Below are 21,478 nucleotides of genomic sequence, written 5' to 3' on the forward strand. Positions count from 1 at the left end.
TGGTAAAGTTGGAATACATTTAAATATAATTGACATAAATGGTCTATTAGAGGTTAAAACATAAGTAGATAAACCTCTTAAAAGAGGGTGTTTTCATTACTACCCATACATTTCCTTAGACCATTTTCAGCAGGACAAAATATATAAAAACTTTTGCAATAGTATATCTTCCACAGTTTTCCAGGAGACAAAAAGACTTTTGGCACCCTAGGACAGTTCAGCCTGTGTGGAAACAGATTTAAGTTTAGAGATATGCAAGTGCAGCCTGTAGCACTCATACAAATAATGGGCTACGACCACATAGGTAAATATTTCAAAACGGTGCAAGGGGAACTGTAACAAAAGAGCAACAAACAGACAGTAATGCAATCTCGACTTCTGTCTAAAAAGAACATCAAAAGCAATGCTTAATCTCAGGAGGCAATACTTTGTCATCTGATGTGCATCCTCTCTGTCTCTCAATCCCTCTCCGTCCGTCTCTCTCGTGATGAGATGGATGATGATGACTGTGGGTGAGGGAGAGAAAAGGGAGGGAGGGAGAGAAGGATAATACCTTCTGAATACATGATGAATGTATTCATCAGGCTTAAACTGACTGGGGGGGGGGGGGGGGGGTGAGTGGTGTGCAGAGACAGAGACAGCGTGCATGTGAGTGACACCGAGCACTATCATCAGCTCTACCCTGCGGCCGCTCTCAGACTCTCTATCCTCTTCCCAAAGAGAGACAGAGAAAGTCACGCAAGTTAAAAGAATACACATACACAGCTTTCCTTTCTCTCGTGCAGCCAGAGGCAGGAGGACAGGAGCTGCGAGACGCACGAGTAAAGCGCAACTTGTCTTTGGCTGCTGCCCAGCCAGAGCTTTTTACTCAGCAACAAGCTCAAGAGCGGTGCCGTTCAGTGCGCTCAGCCTGAAGAGGACAGAGGATGCTAAACAACATGACGGACTGCGAGGAGGGAGAGGGGGGACCCAACAGCCAGGGTGAGTGACGAAACCTGCTGCCGAATGATGAGAAGGGAGTGTGTATGTGTGTGTGAGTGCGTGGACCTCGGTGCATCAGTCTCAGCGTGGGTGCTGAAAGGGAATGCGCACGTGTCAGTTAATGAAGTTAGAGAAACAAAATGATGTCAATGCAGAAACGCATAAATCTGAGTCATTTATTGTATTTGCATGAGACCTTTGAGATAGTAACTGGTTTATTTTTAGGTTAAATGTCTGAATAGGACTAAATTAAGTCCAAGTGGAGGTGTCTGAGATCAGTCTGCTACACCTTCACTTTGCTCTGATGCGTTTCACCTCCTGAATTTTGTATGTAAACCTTCATCTGCTTAAATAGTTTAGAAATTTGCTTCTTTTTAGCTGATTGGCTGCTGCTTTTCGAAAAAAAAAAAAAAAGGCTGGTTTAGTCAAAGCTCAGTAATATATGTGACTCAAATGTGGTCCAATTCATCCTGCAACTGTAGATTTATACAAAAGGTTCTACAAAAAAAAAAAAAGTTCCCAGAAGACTTGAGTGCAGCCAGAAAAAACAGCCTTTCTTTCTCAAACTCATTCATGTCTTTTCCCATCAGGAACATCTTACCCAGGGGGCAATGTCAGCCTTTCATAAGCTTGCAAGTGTATGGCTCTGAGTGTTTAAATGCAGACTGGGTTTTTATTTTAACATTTTATATTTGCTGAAATGATTCATTTCCTCTTTTTTTTTTTTTAAATATATTACCGGTACAAACACTACAAGAATGCTGACCACTGGTCACAGTTGGCATTTTTCCCCATTTGTGGACATTAATTATTCATGGTGATAATTTTAAGTTGCAGCCTTGGTTGTAACAATTTTTTCCCACTGTGCTTGTGTTCACGTGTGCACCGTCATCAGGGAGCCATCCGCCAATTATGTAAAGCAGGATTAATCATGCACCTGTTATTAAGACAAATTATCTTTTTAATTATGTGAGGTTTTTTTTTTAAATATTTGACAATATGTTAAGTCTGTATCCACGCCATTTGAGTTTCAGTCATTTAGACCTAAATTATCTTAGTGTGTTTTGATTATTTCCTTTAAATATGACACCCGTCATTTACATGCAGAACAATATCACTGTGGCTCCTTATTGTGATGAATTCTGTTAATTTAATTTGGTATGGCCCTATTCAGAGTCTTTGTCTTAAATATACTTGTTCTTTTAAAAGTCACATAATGGGTTTTGTTAAACGATTATAGGCAACAACTCTGATGTGTAATAGGAAGAAAATAACTCACATGAGGATTTCATTCTGATTTATTCATCTGGGCTGATTTGGCACTCCACTCAAGGCCTGTTGTTTCACAAGATTAGGGGAGAAAATTGGATTACAAGAACAGTTTATTTCTATTCTCTATACATTATGACTGAGTGTAAACTCAGTTTGTTTCTCCATTTTCTAAGAGCCGAGCATCAAGATAATCTCTAAGCCATATTCACTGGCTACATGTTTTATACAAATACTATTATATGTGTTTTTCAATACCTGGGAAGATATTTATGATGAGATTTGAGATTAATCTTAATTTTTTCCATTAAATAACTAAAAAAGAAAATCCTTTACATCAAAAACTGCTTCACACAAAAAATGGCTTTAGTCTTCAAAGATCTGTGTACACTGGCCAAAGTTACTTTTCATCTGTTTTAATCTGTATTCATTCATCATTCACTGTTTAAAAGCAAAGGTTTATATCAGCATTCCACCCATTCATGCCAAATCCGGGCCTTCTCTTTCCACTTATATAAATATGCACTTTGACATTAGAAGGTGAAGGTATATTCCCCAGATCTGTGAATTCCTGAAGGACATGGCTAGCTTGTTTTTCTCAACTCTTTGTAAGACTCATGAATCCATATATATATATATATATATATATATATATATATGTGTGTGTGTGTGTGTGTGTGTGTGTGTGTGTGTGTGTGTATACAAATAAGCAGATCCTGCCTTTGCTGGAATTTTAACTCCCTGTGTAGTAGAGGGACGGTGACCTTTTGCTTTTTAAAGGTCATGATGTGAGCGACACCATCACACCAGAGGGGTAAATAATGAGGTGGCATTCAGGGTGCACACTGGACTTTTATAGAGCCACACTATATACAATAACGACTGTCCAAGCCAGGACAACACCAAGTAAATAAATACCATCTCATTATAGTTGTGGCAAGTTTAAAGTGAGAACAAGTGGATGGATTGATGAGCTCCCTGGAGCCCTCACACTGACCACTGGCAATCAGAATTAATGGGTTATAATCAATAAGCTCACCAGGGGGGCTGAGGTGAGATGAGGAAGCTATTTTTAGATGAATCAATCCTGCTGCAGGTTTAAAAATACTTAATTTTCTTATATTGTACAAAAATATTTGTAGATTTTGAGCTCAATACTGATGAACCCTCTTATAGCTCTGTCTGTAACGAATGTAAATTACATTCATAACTCAAATTTTCATGTAAATAAATGCCTGTAAATGTGTTCCAAAGTAAATGTAATGAAGATATCTAAATTAAAGGAACTCAATATGGCTCCATTCAGAATTATAGTTATGACAGGTTTATTGTCACTGATGCTTTAACATGTATGTAGCAGGCTACTCCTTAAATTATAGCTGATAATAAATGAAAGTAGACTGAAAATATTCACTTACGTAACGAGGCAAAACTCACAGAAGGTCTAAGCAAATATAAACAGACATCAACTGTCTCTCAACATTAACCGTAACATGACAGAACGACTATATTATCATTGTGTCGCTTACATATCGTTAAATTCTGTGTGTACTGCAATTGTTATCGAACCAGTCAAATCTTACTGCACCAGCAGGTTTTATAGCTACAGCCACCAAAGTGCTGTTTGCATCATCTGTAGCAGATGGCACAGGAGATAAATGAAGGTCAGAGGTTAGCATCTTACCATGAAACTCATAGACAAAAACTAATATAGATTGTAAACCTTTTAAAAAATAAAGCAAAGCTACGTAAAGCCACCTTATTGTATCCTTGGATGGAACGCACCAAATCCAGCAACCACAGACACGCTGTTTAGTTCAGCTTCTGAGGAAAATATGTGAGTGTTTATTTGGCACTTTTTAGTGTGTGTTATTGCAGCTGAATGCTTTTTGTCTGTCTTTTTGTTTTTAGCTAACTGAAAGCCGTTTAATTGATTTCCATAAGTTTTCCATGACTGCTAATCATCTCTGCCTCTGTCACCAGAACTGTTGGTCCATATCAGCTCAAGGTGACTTCTATGACATCAGAATGACATCAAAATTAATAATAATAATAATAATAATAATAATAATAATAATAATAATACATTTTATTTAAAAGCGCCTTTCAAAACACTCAAGGTCGCTGTACACTTAAAAGCAACATAAAAGCAAGAAGTTTACAGAATCATAAAAGCGTAAGACATTAACAAATAAAATAGGAGAGTGGAAAGGTTATGTGGGATAAGCTATTTTGAACAAGTGGGTTTTGAGTTTGGACTTAAAGAGAGAGAAGGAAGAGATGTTTCTTAAATCAGGAGGTAGGGAATTCCAGAGTCGTGGAGCAGAGCAGCTGAAAGCCCGGCTCCCCATGGTTGCAAGACGGGGGGAAGGGACGGAGAGTGAAAGGGAAGAAGAAGATCTGAGACAACAAGATGGGACGGTGATCTTAACCAGGTCAGAGAGATATGGAGGAGAGAGATGATGAATAGCCTTAAATGTGAGCAGGAGTATTTTGAAATTGATGCGATATTTGACCGGGAGCCAATGAAGCTGCTGCAGGACAGGAGTGATGTGGTGGGCAGAAGGGGTCCTGGTGATAATACGGGCAGCAGAGTTCTGGACGTGTTGGAGCTTGTGGGTGGATTTTTGAGTAAGACCAAAAAGAAGTGAATTACAATAATCAATCCGGGAAGTAACAAGGCTGTGGACAAGAATGGCAGTGGCATGTGGGGTGAGAAAAGGACGGAGACGATTAATGTTGCATAATTGAAAATATGCAGACCGAGTAATATTATTAATGTGTGAATTGAAAGATAGAGTACTGTCGAGGATGACACCCAAACTTTTCACAGAGGAAGAAACGAAGACCGGTGAGTTATCAATAGCAATAGAGAAACTGTTAGTTCTGGATAATGTTGATTTAGTGCCTACCAAGAGGAGCTCGGATTTATTACTATTGAGTTTGAGAAAATTAGAAGAGAACCATGAATTTAGTTCAGCTAAGCAGAGGGTGAGGGAGGATGGGGGAAGAGCAGAATCAGGTTTAGTGGACAGATAAAGCTGGGTGTCATCGGCATAACAGTGAAAATGGATATTGTATTTACGGAAAATGTGTCCAAGCGGAAGAAGGTAGATAATGAAAAGAAGGGGGCCCAGGACAGATCCCTGGGGCACGCCAGTGGTCAGAGGAAAGGGCTGAGAATTAAAGGATTTGAGTTGAATGAACTGAGTGCGATCAGACAGGTATGAATTAAACCAGGCTAGTGGAATATGGGAGAGACCGATGGAGGCTAGCCTACTGAGAAGAATGGAGTGAGAAACAGTGTCGAAAGCAGCGCTCAGATCGAGGAGAATAAGAATGGAAAGTAAACCGGAGTCAGCTGCCATAAGAAGATCATTGGTAATTTTTATAAGTGCTGTTTCAGTGCTATGGGAGGGGCGAAAGCCAGACTGGAACTGTTCATACAGATTATTATTAGTTAAATGTGAGTGGAGTTGTGTGGCAACTATTTTCTCAAGAATTTTTGAAAGGAATGGTAGATTGGAAATAGGCCAAAAATTCTCAGAATTATTGGGATCTAGACCAGTTTTTTTCAATATTGGGGTGATGGCGGCAATTTTGAGGGAAGAAGGAACAGTTCCAGTGGTAAGTGAAGAGCAGATGATGGCAGATATGAGGGGAAGCAAAGAAGGTAGACATGCCTTAACCAAAACTGTAGGAATGGGGTCTAGCTGACAAGTAGAAGGTTTTGACTTACAGATGAAATCTGAAATATCAGTAACCGAGGGGAGCTGGAAAGCAGAAAAACAGTGTGATGGGAGAGGAATTACACAGGAAGAGCTAGATGGAACCTCGGAAAACAGATCTTGGTGTATTTTGTGAATTTTCTCAATGAAAAATAACATTATTTTTTTATATAAATTCATTATTTGAAGGCCCTAACTGCTGTATCTGCAAAAAAAACAACCAAAAAACATCTGAAATAAATAATCAGGGCAGCGTCAAAGTCAGTCGGACTTGTTATGTGTAAGAATGCCAAAAATGCATCTAAATGTTGCTGAAATTGTTGATTCCCCCCCCCCCCCCCCCCCCCATTTTACTTATCTTAGAAATCTTCTTCTTTTCTGCAACACTTAGATGAGGTGCCAACTCCCCCAGGGTTGAAACAAGGGTCTCGCAGCCAGCTGGTGGCCCTTATATCAATCACTGCATGTTACTGGCATTTATCACTTCCAACGCGGTCGTTCTGACTAAATTGCTTCTCTGAGCTGCTCCCGCTGTCACTCTCTCAGGTGACTGATTACCAGCTGACACAACAAACCACACAAGACACAAATCGGTTGATTGTACTTAAAGGTGTGCGCTGGCATTTTTGCTAAATATGCCAATTTACAGTCAGAGCAAGATTCTACATACATTATAAACTGGCTCTGCATGTGTGGATTTGTTTGAGAGAGTTCACAGCAGCATAGTTTGAGCACTTGCTGAAACAGTTTTATACCCGAGTGAAACATCAGTCTGATTTCATCCACTGACAGTTAACCCCGGGCACTATCGGCTCTGTGTTAGCTGCAGCTTACATTGCATCAGATTATATTTTCATTCGGCTGAGCCTTTTTTGAATTTCCCCTGTAGTCTCAGTGGTCTAGGAGTCTGGCGAGCTCAGCAGGGGCACAGGGCTGCCAAGCCATCGCTGACTTATTGTTTGAAACTGTGTATCAGCATGTAAGTGGGCATCTTTCAGAAGGCAGACAAGCACCAAATTGTTATTGTGTTCCTTTGATATGTGTTATATTTGTTCTCCTGCACTAAGATTAATGCAAATCAGTCATGTCTGTAAGTGGTAGTCTTTGTTAACTAGCGGTTTTTTATGTTTAGATGGGCATAAGTAATTTTGATCTGCTCCATTAGAGTGAATCTTAGCTACATATGTGCACTTTCTGCCCTCACTAACAAAACTACAGTCCACTGATGGACTCAATCTGGTCACCTGGCACATTTGCACTGTTTCTCCCCTCCTTTATAGTGGACACAAGCAGCTATGAAATCGTATACATGGTATTATCTCATAGCGCTGCATTATATAAACCTGACCTCTTAATGCCATATGAAGGATTTTAATGTTGCTGCTTCCCTGAAATTTCACAGCTGCATCCTCAGCTGATTTACATTTTAATAAACAGAAAATAATCTCGCCATTTGGTTTGCCTTGTCAAACTTTGCAGATTAAAGCGGCTGTAATAACAAGGTGGTTACAAATCACTGAACAGTGAGCAACAGGTAGAAAGGCTATCTCAGGGATTTTCTGACATGCTGTCCTGCTCTGTTCTGTGACTGAGAAGATGAAACAAAGGAGCACAGAAAAGTCCAAAAATCAGTTCTAGAGGTCTACCGACCACAGGGCAAGACACAGTCAGGACATGACAACAAGATCTGGTGAGGTAGTAACTAACACAACGGAAGGACAAGAGTGGAACACAAAAGGAACTAAACAATTAGTGATAATTTTGCAGATAAGTTACATTATTATTATGAATTATATTATTATGGCAATGATACAACATGCATGATTATGAAAATGTTTGCTCTAGGTACTTTACATTTTGACTATAAAACATGCATAAGTAATTTTTTTCAACTATGCAAAACTATTATGCAACAAAATTGTGTTTTTTTATAGAATAAATCAGCAATAAGATATAAGGCTGCAATTAAGCCTGAAAATCTCTCTCAATGTCTTCTACATTATTATTATTATTATTAGAGAACCTTCACAGACATATTATTATTATTATTATTTAAGATTTTACAATAATATAATTTTTTATTATGTATTTTGATTTCCTAGAAACATCCCCACTTAAGTGTCCCGTGGCTGGATAGATTCATTTAGTTTGAAGCATTTGGAAAGACAAAGTTCTCTGTTGTCGTAAGAATATTTTCACTATTGTTAGGCCCTTCTGCTCAGTGACACCTACTTTCACCAACCACTGACTCACTGAAGCTTATTGAGACAACGATCTCAGAGGTCAACAGTAGGAGATCCAGAAACAGAGTGCCCAAAATGGAGAAAGCGAAGAGGCAATAGTGACACATCTCTTTTTTAATCCTCCCACTGAGCTACAACAATGTTCCCACCAAGTCATCTTAGATTGGAGATTATGAAATACAGAGTGGTCTAATCCTTTCTTCCCCATCATGTTCCTTCTCACAGCTCGCTCTCAGCAGTCCAGTCACATCACCCTGTCTGCGGAGGAATCTGAGAACGTCTTTTACACAAACTCTCTGTCACAATATATTGTTGTAATGGTTTTGAGACCAAAAAAAAAATGCTAGAAGTTAATTATACTTTATATATATTCAATAATCTGCTGTTGGGTGGGGTGCCGTGGGCACCCAAAACTGCTGGGTTAGGTATAGGAAATGGTTTTCAGGTTTTTTATTACTAACCCTGCAAATACAAATAAGATACTTACACGATACTTTAAAATGTAACAACAAGGGGGCCTTAACAAAGTATGGCATATGTGATGAGATACCAGTGAGAAATGTGTCTTACAATTGCTACAAACTAGAGGTGCACCGGTTGACCAAGGGATCATCAAGGGATCTGAATTAGCGGATGATCAGCATTTTTCACTGTGAGTGAAGACACAAAGTTTGTCAAGTAAACCGCAGGTGGACCAGCAAGACTAATCAAACACTTAAAACCCGTCGTTGAGCTGAACATGGACATTTTAAAGAAGCTAACACAGGAAAAGTGGACGAAGCTAAAACTATCAAGAGTTTTTGTGCCTGATACAAGTGAGCAGTTGAAGTGGTTACTAGGAAAATTTTGGAGATGAGTAAAAGAGAGAAGCGATCATTGTTCTGTTATCTGATGAACTTATAACTTTGTTTTGTTAAATAAACCTTTTGCACCTGCTTTTGTTTGGTAAGGTACAATATGTCAAGTAAAGCTGGGTGGACAGCAGCTCATTTTACATTTATTACCTGTATTTCTTTCCAGTGGCAAAGAGCTTTCACTATCTTGTATGCATAAAAAAAAGAGATTGTTGTCCTTGCATCTCTGAAAGAAACCAACTGCACCTTCTGTGTATTTTCTGTGTATCAGCCTACAGGTCACAGTGAGTGTCGTTTGTACATCACCTGGACAACTTGCATATTAGTGCAAGTGTGATTTTTTGTTAGACTTTGTCCAGAACAAAGTCTAATGGCTGAGATGCTACTTGCAGCTGAAAGATTATTATCCTCATTAACACTTTCCTGTACTTCTTTAATGTGATTGAATTATTCATCTTTATTATTCGTTCTTGTCACTTATCAACTCCATTTGTTATAAAAAAATCTTTTATGCAGAAGTGCACTCTGACTCACACATTGGATCTCCTCATTTATCAACACCTGTTTTATGTCTGTGAACAGACATAAAGAAACGGGAGGGAAACAAATAAAACATCCTCCATGTATTATGATAAAATCATCCTCATTGACCTTCATACAACCTGAAGTGTTGTGGATGAATCATTTGATGTTCCCTTACCGAGAAGAATAAACTAGCTGAGTGTTCAGATGAGTCATCCTTTTCTGGTTCAGCTTTTGATTTTCTTTTTCTGAAACTAGTAAGCTGAGGGCACAGTTAAGCAAAACTTTTCTTTAGAGCCTGTTCCACTGAGGTCATATGTGTGTTTTCCCACCTACCTTTACATCATTTTTTTCACCCTTTGTTTCTCAGCGTTCTCATTTTCACGCTTTCAGCTTCTGTGTGTTGATCTGCGAAGAGGAGTGATATGTAACAAATGAGGCACCCAGCTTAGGTGGAAACCTCAGACAGAGCGAGAATCAGAGGGTACATTATGACAGTACTTTCTCTAAACATATGCGTCTTTCTACCTTTCTAATAGACAAAAAAATTAATGTAAAACGAACATGTAAAACAATAGCAAAGTTAATTTTATTTCAGCTACAGTTGTCATTACTGCCTGCCCTGACAAAGCGACCTAAGGGTAGAAAGACCTGAACTGGGATAAAGAAATAGAAACCAGTTCTTATAAGAATGAAAGCTGTAACTGTCAGCCCAATAATACCACACTGGTGGGACACAGTCACTTACTACAAAGGATAAAATGACCAGACTTAATGGCTAGAATTAATGAAGCAGTTGAAGCTTCCTAAAATAAAACCAAACTGTTTTCTCGAGAACTATCGGAAAATTTTACTCAAACTTAAAAGTTCCATCTTTCGCAAAATGCACTTTTTTTTTTTACAGTTTCTCTCAAGAAATACGAGGGGCAATTAATACCACCATCACATCTAAGTGTAAAAAAACAACCAGTTAATAGACAGCTATAGGAGGTAGTTGACTAATGGCACAGTCACAGAAAGTAAAACTGGGACGCCAACCTCCTTGTGACTGGGAAAATGATCAGTGGTTACTACTTTTGATGACAAGGCAATTGCACAGGTCGTCTGGTGGGATGTAACCTGTTTAAAAATAATGGGAGGCTGACTGCAATCACTTTCAGACAGACTGGCAAAGAAATGCAGACAGATTCCCAACAAGATCACTCTGAGTCAGTATAGAGCGATTAATGCAACTCGTCTGTGCGGCGTCTCCAACCCTTCTGCTTTCCAGCTGATTTGCTATATCCTTATATAAAAGCCAAATTGGAGAGCACCTATAACTTTTTGCAGTTAAATTGCTGTCTTGCAGGGACAATGTTACTATTTGGTTCTGAAATTCTGTCTCAAATTTGAATCTCTTTGTTTACCGATGGCAAAAGATTTGCAGCAGAGAGCGACAGATTTGCAGTTTTTGCTGATTTATCACAGATAATGGCCATATTATCACAAACAGATTGTATGTAATTGCCAGCTTGACCCCATTTAACTGCAAACTGATAGCAGACTGATAGCAGACTGATAGCAGACTGATAGCAGGCTGACTCCGTCCTACTCCAGTTCGATTGCTGTCTTGATGCAACAAAGTCACTTTGAAGAAACCAACTGATTGCAAAAAGTCACAGATCTGGGCCCCATCTTCAAAGCAATTGTTTACAAGGCAACAAGATAACAAGCTCCCTGCACATGGTTGTGATATTACACTTAAATTGTTTGCAAAGATGGCAAGTCAGGTTAACAGTGCTGGTGTCTGAATTTGTTTCCTGTTGTACAGAGCATTGATGCTGTTTCCCTCTTTTCCTTCTTTGTGCTAAGTTAAGTTAAAATATCACCAAGAAAGCAAATAATTGCATTTCCCCAAATGGCAAACTTGCTTTAATAAACACAGTAATCGTGATCCAGCAAGTATATGGCTGGCTAGATAGATTTATACAACATATATAATACAACACTTTAGCATGTAGTGTCTGTATTCCTGTGCACGTTCTCACCATATTCAAATCTCTGGTGGCTTACATAAGTGTCAACAACCACATGAACATGGTGGTCTCATTAGCTGCAGAGTTATACTTGTATGTGTTGGAGGAGGAGATGTGTAAATGGATTTCAAATGCAACGAGATTGGTTTGTTCAACACAAAAAGCTTTACATCTGGGAATTCTCAGAGTGAGTGTTCTGTTTATACCTCCCTTATTTCTGTCAAAGTGTCAAGATCTATTGACAAGTTGATAGAAGTTTGTGTATTTACATATATGTATCTTGGGACTCTTGCTTCTGAATTTAAAGCCAAGCAAACAATGGAGCTTAATGTAAACACATGAGGGATTTTATGAGTTCAAGTACTCACTGCATATACAAGCTTACAATAGGCTCAGACGATTATTTTGGTGTCTATGCTGCTTAACAAGCTTTTTGTGATTCATCCATCCATTTATCCATCCATCGTTTTGCCTCATCCATTTGCTGGAACCTATCCCGACGATCATGTGGTGAGAGGTGGTGTAAACCCTGGATAGGTCTCCAATTTGCAGAGCCGACACTTTCGCTTTCACCGAGGCGTCACATTCACGCCTACAGGAATTTTAGAATTGCCAGTTAACCTAACATGTATTTCTTTGAACTGTGGGAGGAAGCCAGTGTACCATGAGGGATCCCACACAGCCATGGGGAGAGCATTCAATCGCTGCACAAAAAGGCTCCAGCCAGCCAGTGCACTCAAACCTTCTAGATGTGAGTAGAGATGGACCGATCCGATATTACGTATCGGTATCGGTCCGATACTGACCTAAATTACTGGATCGGATATCGGAGAGAAATAAAAAATGTAATCCGATCCATTAAATATCAAAAAAGCACCTCAAAAAACTTGCGACACGGTGTAACTCGGCTCATAACCGTAGCACGTCGGAGCAGTGTGGTCACGTGATAGAGCGGCTGCGTGTATTTGTAGCCTGCTAGCAAACATTTTATCTCCGAGGAAGTTATCTCAGATCGAAGTAAAGCAAGTGTGTAAGTTCATCTCTGAATGTTTGTAAAGCATTCCCGCGTTAAGCTTAACAACCGATTTAAAGAGCAACTGCCTCTCTCTTCCTCCCTCTGCTACTTCAATCGTGAAACTGCTTAATGATCAGCTGATCGGCTTTTCTGTCGCGAGTCCGTCTCTCTTCTTTATTTTTGGCCCACTTTGCACCAGAAAGAGGAAACCAGCGGCTGAACAACAGCAGCACTATTAAGCTTGATAAGCTGTTGTTAGAATTTATTTAATATTACTTTCTAGACCAGGATCTTTTTCTAAGCAGCTGACGGCTGGTAACTGTGCAGGGGCGGATCTAGCAAAGTTTAGCCAGGGGGGCCGATAGGGCATTAACAGGGAAAAGGGGGCACAAAGACATACTTTTCTTTCTTATTCTCATTTAAAATATCTAGCTTTTAATTATTTAATAATTATCTGAATCTTACACCCAAAGTTTTAATCTGATGTAAAATGTATAGAAGTCCATTACTGTATATAATAACTGTTAAGTCTAATATACCCTAGTAAGCTGTAGTACTTTTTCCTTTGGGAAAGTACCATCTGTGAATTCTGCAATTCTGTTGAAGAAAGATGTTGAATCTATTTAATTATTCTTGAAAAATAATTTATTTCTGTGAATTTTTTTCACCCTGCATCAAATTAAAGTTGATTACATTGATTAAGCATCATGAGGAAGAGGGTGGTTCCCTATTTTCTTTTGCTGGGAGTTTGCAACCCTATTAGTTAGGTTGCTTAATATTTCTGCTAAGTACTCTTTAAAATACCAGAATAGGAAGGATGGTGCAGGTTTAACTTTATTAGATTGATCAGTGTTGCTGATCTATGAAATATTTTGGGTGCAGTGTGTTTTTTTTACATACAGGTATAACAGAATAGCTTTAGTGTTGTTGTTGTTTTTTAACTTGAGTATGAACTTATACAAAAAGCAGCAAGATATTAAAAAAACATTTTTGTTGATTAAAAAACACACTATATCGGATTCATATCGGTATCGGCAGATATCCAAATTTATGATATCGGTATCGGACACAAAAAAGTGGTATCGTGCCATCTCTAGATGTGAGGCGAAGTTATCAGTTTTGCCAATATTTTATCAAACAAAGTATAAATGCACAGTTATTACATGCAGTGAAGCATGAGAACCTGTACCAGGCAAAATGTAAGTCAAGAGGTGAAATGAAACCAATGCTGTCTGCCCCACAGACAACACTGGAGCCATACTTGCCTTTATTGGAAATTAAGCATTCATTTTGATGCCTGGCTGCTTTTGAGAAGCCAAATTCATGTACATATCATTTCACATGTTTAAATCACACTCTGAAGATCCTCCTGATAGTCCCTGTAATATCTTATTTCACTGACTTCCATGGGATATTGGAGTAAATTGGCAGCAGTCTTTAATAAAGAAATAATAAAATAAATAAAGCGGAGTGTTATATTATATGTGTGTGTGCCAGACAATGTACTACAAATTAAAAGCACTGAGGCAAGACGGCGAATGATCTTGTCTCACTTAGTACATATGAAATGGCATATCGGTGCCCACCCAAGAGAAGACAGGAGAAGAAGGGAAAAGTTCACTGATGTTTAAAATAAAAGTACAGTGGAAGGTTAACCTTTAACTATTATCAATTTTTAATAGAAATAATTTAATTCTATGTGCAACACAGTGACAGAGGCTCTCGGTGAGGAAACAGAACTAAATGACACAAATAACTTCACAGAATTAGCTTTAAGTCCTTGGTTATAGCATGCGAGGTGAAAACGATGGAGGAATGTGTGTGTGTCTGATGTAATTGTGAGGCTGCTGTGCAGCTGACTGGTGCAGTTCTCTCACATGCAGAAGTTAATTTCTGCTTTTCTCTTTGGCCTTCAGCAGCTGCTGGATAATCCCCTTGAGCCTGTGTCCTATTAAGCTTTTAAAAGCCGGTATAAACTGTTCATTTTTTAATAACCATGTCACATCAAGGGTACAAATCTGCACCACCCACTGCCTTTCATCTGCACACTGTGGTCAAATTTCATCACAGCTCTGCTTGCTGCTGTGTAAATATAAGCATCTTCCTCTCCAACAACGTCATCTTTCTGATCTGATTATTTCTTATCAGTTAATCATATGTGTGTCAAGTGTAGGCAGAAGGATTATGGAAAACATTCTGACTCCATTTGCCCTCAATGATTATAGATTGGTTGCATTAACATCTGAATGGAGGACTGAATGGAAGCGTGTCTGCAGTGATCAGAGCCCCTCAGGAGACTGTGTAATTATTTTTTTCTGTTTACCCTGTACAGTGGCGACATCCAGTATAACTTTGATTTAAATTCTCAGGTGATGCTACAGTTTTTTGGTGTATCAGTGGTGAGAAGAAGATAAAGTACAGGGAACCAGTGGGCCAGTAGAGGTGCAGAGCACCAGATAGCTGGCTGTTGACCACAAGTGTAACACTGAGCCTCTCTACAGGAAAAGACAGAGCATACTTCCCGATGAAGCTTAGATCATTTAATATATACAATAAAATGTTCACACCTGTTGTTAGACTGCTGGTGCAAGTTTCTTTGTAGCTATGGAAGCTTAACAAGCTGATTTTGAAGGCTGGCTCGCTGTTAGGGACTAACCTGAAGCCCCACAGTTAGTTACTGAGCAAAAGATGTTGAACAAATCACTTGGCATCCTGGACAACACCTCTTACCTCTTTCACAACCTTCTAGTCAACCAGAATGTCATTAGTGGGATTCTTCAACCCTGTAATAAGGACAGAGGAAATCTTTCATACCTCTCCAGTTAACGTAATAACGACTCTCTGTGACCCTCTGTGCTCTGAAAGGATACTTTCCCTCAGTGTAGCAAAGCACAAGCTCATTCGACTTGTTAATTTGCATTCATAAACTATAGACATTTGCCAGCAGCACCCATTTCTTTTGCATAGTTTAAAGTTTTAGAATAGTCAACGTCTGAGATCTCAGAGTGCACAACTCCTGAATCACTGTTTAATATCAAGGTTATTGTGAACATTTCCAAACTTCCATAAAGACTTGTCTTGACTGTCATCTCTGCATGAGACTGAAATATTGCGATAGAATATGGGTAAAACGTGCATGCGCAGTGCCTTTGTTTTCATACGCACATGGCGGAAAAAGCATGGCGGCGACGGAGAATTAGAAGGACGAAAGCGGATCGTTGAATGAAACAGATGAACCAGAATTGGTTTGTACAAAGTGGCGCAACTAAAGTGGTGTGGAACTGGATTGGCTTTCGTCCGTCAGATACACACCAAGGCACAACAAGAGTGTGCAAGCGGGCCATCGTTATTACCAAACTGATTTTATATGATACACGGCGCTCAAAAATCTGTCAAAAAAGTTTTAGTACAACTTCGGTAAGCTACCAAGCCACAACACTCGATGGATTGTCGGAGCATTACAGCGACCGTAATACATACTGTGCTTCAATATAATATTACCGTATTGTGTTTGTATAACCTCTTTTTAAGTTTTGTGGATATTTTACATGGTTATGCTCAGGATAGGTCTGCCAATTTCAACTGGAAATACCTTTTGGTTAAACTGTCAGCCAGGAATTTGCATTTGCACTGTTAAATTTTTATATAGCTTTAATGCACATAAAAAACAGCTGCTTGTTTAACTGAAAATACGTTGATGGGGTTTTTTTGCACTAATAGACTTGTGGAGTTTGTCTCTCGTTAATTATATCGGCAGTTATATCGTTATCGCAAATTTTCAAATATATATCGTGATAAATATTTTTGGCCATATTTCCCTGCCCCAGTGTCAAGCTTTAACTTGTAACCATTTACAAGCTCAAACAAAAATCTTCAGACAGAGCGAGACCAAAAGGATTACTCAGTTGTCAGACTGACTGACTGAGGTTGCTTCTGAAAACAACTGATTCTTCTGAATCACGACTACGTGAACTGCAATCTGCAAATTTGTCCTGTGCCGTGTATCACTGAAATACAACGTGCAATGAAACATTAAAGAACTGAAGCAAATTTCTACCAGACTGAATGATTGTAAACGGATTGGCGGTTTCAACCTAACCGCTGTCCACGTGCCTGCCTTTAAGGTGTCGCGGATAAATACAACAAAATAAAACTAGTACTGGTACCGAAAAAAAGAAAATTTATTCATAAGTCACGTGAAAAGACCCAGGAAAACCGAGTTAACAATAAAAACGATAACAAAATAACGCTGAAAACCGATAAAAACCCTGAAAACCATACATTTCACACTTGAGCCTCAACTCTCGCGGCCCGGTACCAAACGACTCACGGACCGGTACCGGTCTGAGGCCCGGGGGTTGGGGACTGCTGCCCTATACAATATGCCTCATTCACCCAAGTACTTTTTTTATGCTTATGGGATTTCTAGCCAACATTCACATTCCAGTGGATGAACTGAAGAGCAATACTTGGTGTTAGTACCTTGCTCAATGACAATTGGCATGCAGACTGGAACAATCAAGGATGGAACCATCAACCTTCTGCTTAGCAGAGGACCTGCTCTCCTCCTGAGCTACAGCCACTCAATTGTCCACCAATAAAACTGATGTGCACTGACATTTAGGATTAGTGAGGCTCACACTTTGTGCAAGCAGTTGCAGTACCATTAAAGGCTTTGTGAACCACGAGTAAAATCTGAAAATGAATGATATATTCCAAGGGATATTTGATAAAAGGGGCACTGTGATGAAAATGAAATAATGTGATCATCTCTCAGTGAAGAACGCCTTTTACACTATAGGTCAACCTCCAATGTAGTAGAGGCTTAATCTCTCTATCCATTTGGAAGTTCCTAAGCCAGTCATAACATAAGAGGCCCTGAGCTCTCCTATTTCGGCAATTCCCAGAACATCTCAGGTGTTAAACATGGCTGTTAATGGATTAGGAAGCAGCTAATCCATCAAAAGAAAATTAATTGCAACAACTCTACTACCGAGTCAGAAATTTGTGTCAGTTACCACCATTTGTTAAAAGCTAGGGTTAGCTGCTTTTCTACAGAGCCCACACCATCACTGAGACACCGAGGACTGGTCTATCATCAGAATAAACGTTGCAACTGATTGTATCTATCACCCATTAGGGAGTGTTTGCAATTACTAATTAAGTATTAGCATTACATGTCATTGACCCAATGACAGTGAATGTATGTCTGAAACATTTAGTAGAAATTACCCTCTACAGAGGGTTTTACACAACTGAGTCCTCGTATGGAAAGTGGAGCTTTGTCCTTTGGGTAGGAGGATTTTTCAAAAGAGGTAAAGAACAGTGTCCTACCTTTGCAGGATTACTGAGCAGACAGATAGTAATCCCCTAGTATGTGCACCCTCGGGCATAAGAGGCATACCTTGAAGTATTAAGCAACTTTCTGTTGCTCAACAAATCTGAACCATCTGAACAGCTCTGAGTGAGTACTCTGCGCTAAATCACCATTACAGCTAGTTAGTTTGCTAAAGAGCTGAAGTTAGCATCTTAGTGTAGCATGATAGCATGCTGACATTTTCTAAATTGCACAAAAGGCAAGCACACTTGGACTTAGTTTCCAAATATTTAAATTAACCAAAGTAGCTAAAAATTTCATCAGAATGGTATCAGAAAGAAAATTAAGGGATCATCAAAACAGCCAATAGTGCTCCATAAGAAAAGCAATCGAGATGTTTGAAAAGCTACAGAAACCTGTCCTCTGCTTAACCTTTGTGATACAGATTTGACCTCTGAAATTGACTGAAATGTTCTGTTCTGTGAGCATTTCAACAGCTCTCGTAAAATAACAGTGCCTGCGGAACTTAAAAGAAAAAGCTGCAGCATGTGCAAAAATAAAGAAACTTTGTGACAGAAAAACCTGCTATAGATCAGTTTTTTAGCAGCCATGCATGACACAGTTGGTCAACAACAGGGGAAGGATTTGGAGGGAAATGTGACTATTCTGAGGACAGGAATATCAAAAGTTTAATTTCTGCAGCTTGCAAATGTATTATAGTTGACTTTTGGATTTGTCACGCACTACAACGGTGGAAAAAGTTAAGCTGTATATATATGAAAATAGTTTTGGAAAAGAAAAGCAAAGACAAAAAGCAGAGTATCAAAATGAAAAGAAAACAAGCAAATTTAATAGCCCAAAAATGCAGTAAAAGATGTTTATCCCATGTTCAGGGCATCCATCCCTTGTGCCCTTGCTGTTTCTGACATGTAGCTTGGAAATATTCTAGAGCTGTTCATTTAAGGACATGATCCAGAACAAAGACCAAAGACCGTGACTCAAACGTCACACACTTTTAGTTCTTTAAGGTTTACCAGATGAGGTAAAGAGCAGAATGGCACACAAAGCAGCAGGAAATAGAAAAGTATAAAAACAAATTAAGCAAAACACGTCACCCACACATGCTAACACACACAAAGGCCTTAAGTAAAACATTCTTAAATTGATTTTCTTTTTAAAGCTGATTTTATTCTAAGCCAAGAGCAGAAACAAGCTTTAAATGCAGATTTAAAAATCCTGGTGGATTACAGAATAGTCAGGTGGTTGGCTTTAACATAAACATAAACCACAACCATAAGTGGAAATAAACAGAATTGCAGCATGAAGCTTAACGTCACAACACCTGGTAACAAAGTCATCTTAATTAGACATCTGCACAGTCTGGGATAGTTCTCCGTGTTTAACCACAGTGGGGTTTTTTACTGGAGTAGTCCACATTAAAGACGTCCAGAAGGAAGAATGGACTTGAACATGTTGTGTTTAGGCACAGAAAAAGACCTATAAAAACTTAACAACTTACAACCAAAATGTTTTCTAATCCAGTGTGACAGGCAACATGTCTTTAGGACAGCGGCCCACTGTGCAAGGGATTATGTGCATTATGTGCTGGCATTTGACTCTCCACTTTGCTTTAACGATTGGTGTATCATACTGTTGCAGCTTGGGGAATCGGAAGAGTCGACTTGATTGTATGCTTATTTAACTGTGCAGTTGCATGCTTTCACATCAAGTGGTTCTCCATGACTGAAACGGGCTTTAAAATGCCATCAACAGGCATTATGTGAAAAATATGACTTGTTATGCAGGAGGTGTGAGATTCTGGAGTAGCGGAAAGCATGTGCAAAAAACCAAAATTTAAGCGTAAATTTAAGTTTGTTCCAAAGGTCACTTATGTCCTTCTTTGTGACTATCAAGGGGAGGTTTTGTAAAAGATCTGACTGTACCTTCAGAGGTTTATAGCCATGATTATACGGTAATGAAATAACAACTGTTAAAAGTCCTGTGCTTAAGGGCTTTTAGTTTGTTTTTTTCATAGTGTTTTTGATGACTATTACTCATTGTTAAATTATTCACAAATATAGGCAGACACAAAGGAATTAACAGCCAACACTGAAGTTCCTCTTAGTGTTACCAAAATTTATAGGCTCTTTGTTTTGGTTTTTACAGCCTCCAATTTTAATTCTGTGGTTCATTTTCAGAGCTCAGTGCTGGTTACTTCCAGGCACAGGAAGCTCTTTCCACTGAAAAGGCTGTTAAAAACAGCAACAGACAAAAATACTGCACACCACTTACTCAGCACCATTCATAGACAAAGCAGTTTTTGAAGGCAAATATGCGAATGTTTTCCTGCCCATTCATCACACTCCATAAGGTGAAGTCTCCACTGCATTGGGAGGTTTTTTTCTTATTATGTCCAACTTTATAAAAATGACTAAATGCAAGTTCCAATAAGGATTTTCTGTCATGGGAAACAGTTGCCCCAAATCGTGATTCATTTCTAAATCTAACCTGCTGTGAATAAAAAATTAATGCTAATATCAGCTGGAATGCATTCATGCATTACATTTCTACTTGCACAAACATGCATCATACTGACTTGTGATATCACTGTACACTCTAACCCTGTCCATCTGTAGAGAGGTCTCGTGGGATTAACAGGGCACTCATGCTGCAGGCATTTTAGTTGATGTGTTCTTCTAACCTTCTGTGGAAAATACAACGTGCACATGTTGAACGGAAGATGTGTTTTTCATCTCATTATTAATATTGTTTCAGAATAACATAACATAACCGCTGGAGTTAGAAATAACAAAAAAGACCCATAATGATATGACTTTTTAGCGTGCTCGGGCTTGTGTAATGAAGTGACTTGTCAGTGTTCCTCTGCTATCATCCGAAGAATGTCTCTCCTGGGACTCGTGGGGCAAAAGCAGGCTCAGCCAATCTCCGCTGCTACAAAATGACACAATATTAACTGGCCTTGAAGCTGCATGACCGGCAGCATAACCACTCCAAGGATCAGACACGAATCATCAAAATCTGTAACTCAGTGGAAAACAAACAGTCCAAGGACTCCAACAAAGAGCTCAGTGGACAAAAGGAGATATTAGAGGTGTGTGTGTGTGTGTGTGTGTGTGTGTGTGTGTGTGTGTGTGTGTGTGTGTGCCAGCCACTTCATGTAAACGCTGTAAACACTAGGTAGGAGGCTTTTGCCTCAAGAACTGATTTAATTCTGGAAGCTGGAAACGTTCCTCCAAGATTTTGATCCATATTAAAACATAGACTAAAATCTCTTAGCTAACTAGCATCAGAGATGTGCAGCAGACTTCTCAGCTGCACATCCATCATGCAAATCTCCTCTTTCACCACATCCAAAAGGTGCTCTGTTAGATTAAGATTTGGTGACTGTGGGGGCTGTTTGAGTCCAGTGAACTCTCTGTCGTGTTTGAGATGATTTGTGCTTTGTGACATGGTGTAATATCCTGTTGAAAAGAGTCATCTGTGGTCATAAAAAAATGGGCACGGTCAGCAACA

The 21,478-nt window shown here is 39.1% G+C and overlaps 1 protein-coding gene across 2 annotated transcripts in view; it reads left to right on the forward strand.

Moving 5' to 3' along the window:
- Positions 1-611: 611 nt before the first annotated feature.
- slc12a5b (solute carrier family 12 member 5b) overlaps positions 612-21,478 on the forward strand; it is a 40,352-nt gene continuing 19,485 nt past the window's right edge. For both annotated transcript variants that reach the window (XM_085147421.1, XM_085147422.1), the window contains exon 1: positions 612-981. In XM_085147421.1, coding sequence (XP_085003547.1) covers positions 927-981 — 55 coding nt within the window. In that variant the 5' untranslated portion in view covers positions 612-926. The remainder of the gene's footprint in view (positions 982-21,478) is intronic.

Source organism: Neolamprologus multifasciatus, chromosome 20 (assembly GCF_963576455.1).
Source record: "Neolamprologus multifasciatus chromosome 20, fNeoMul1.2, whole genome shotgun sequence".
NCBI lineage: Eukaryota > Metazoa > Chordata > Actinopteri > Cichliformes > Cichlidae > Neolamprologus > Neolamprologus multifasciatus.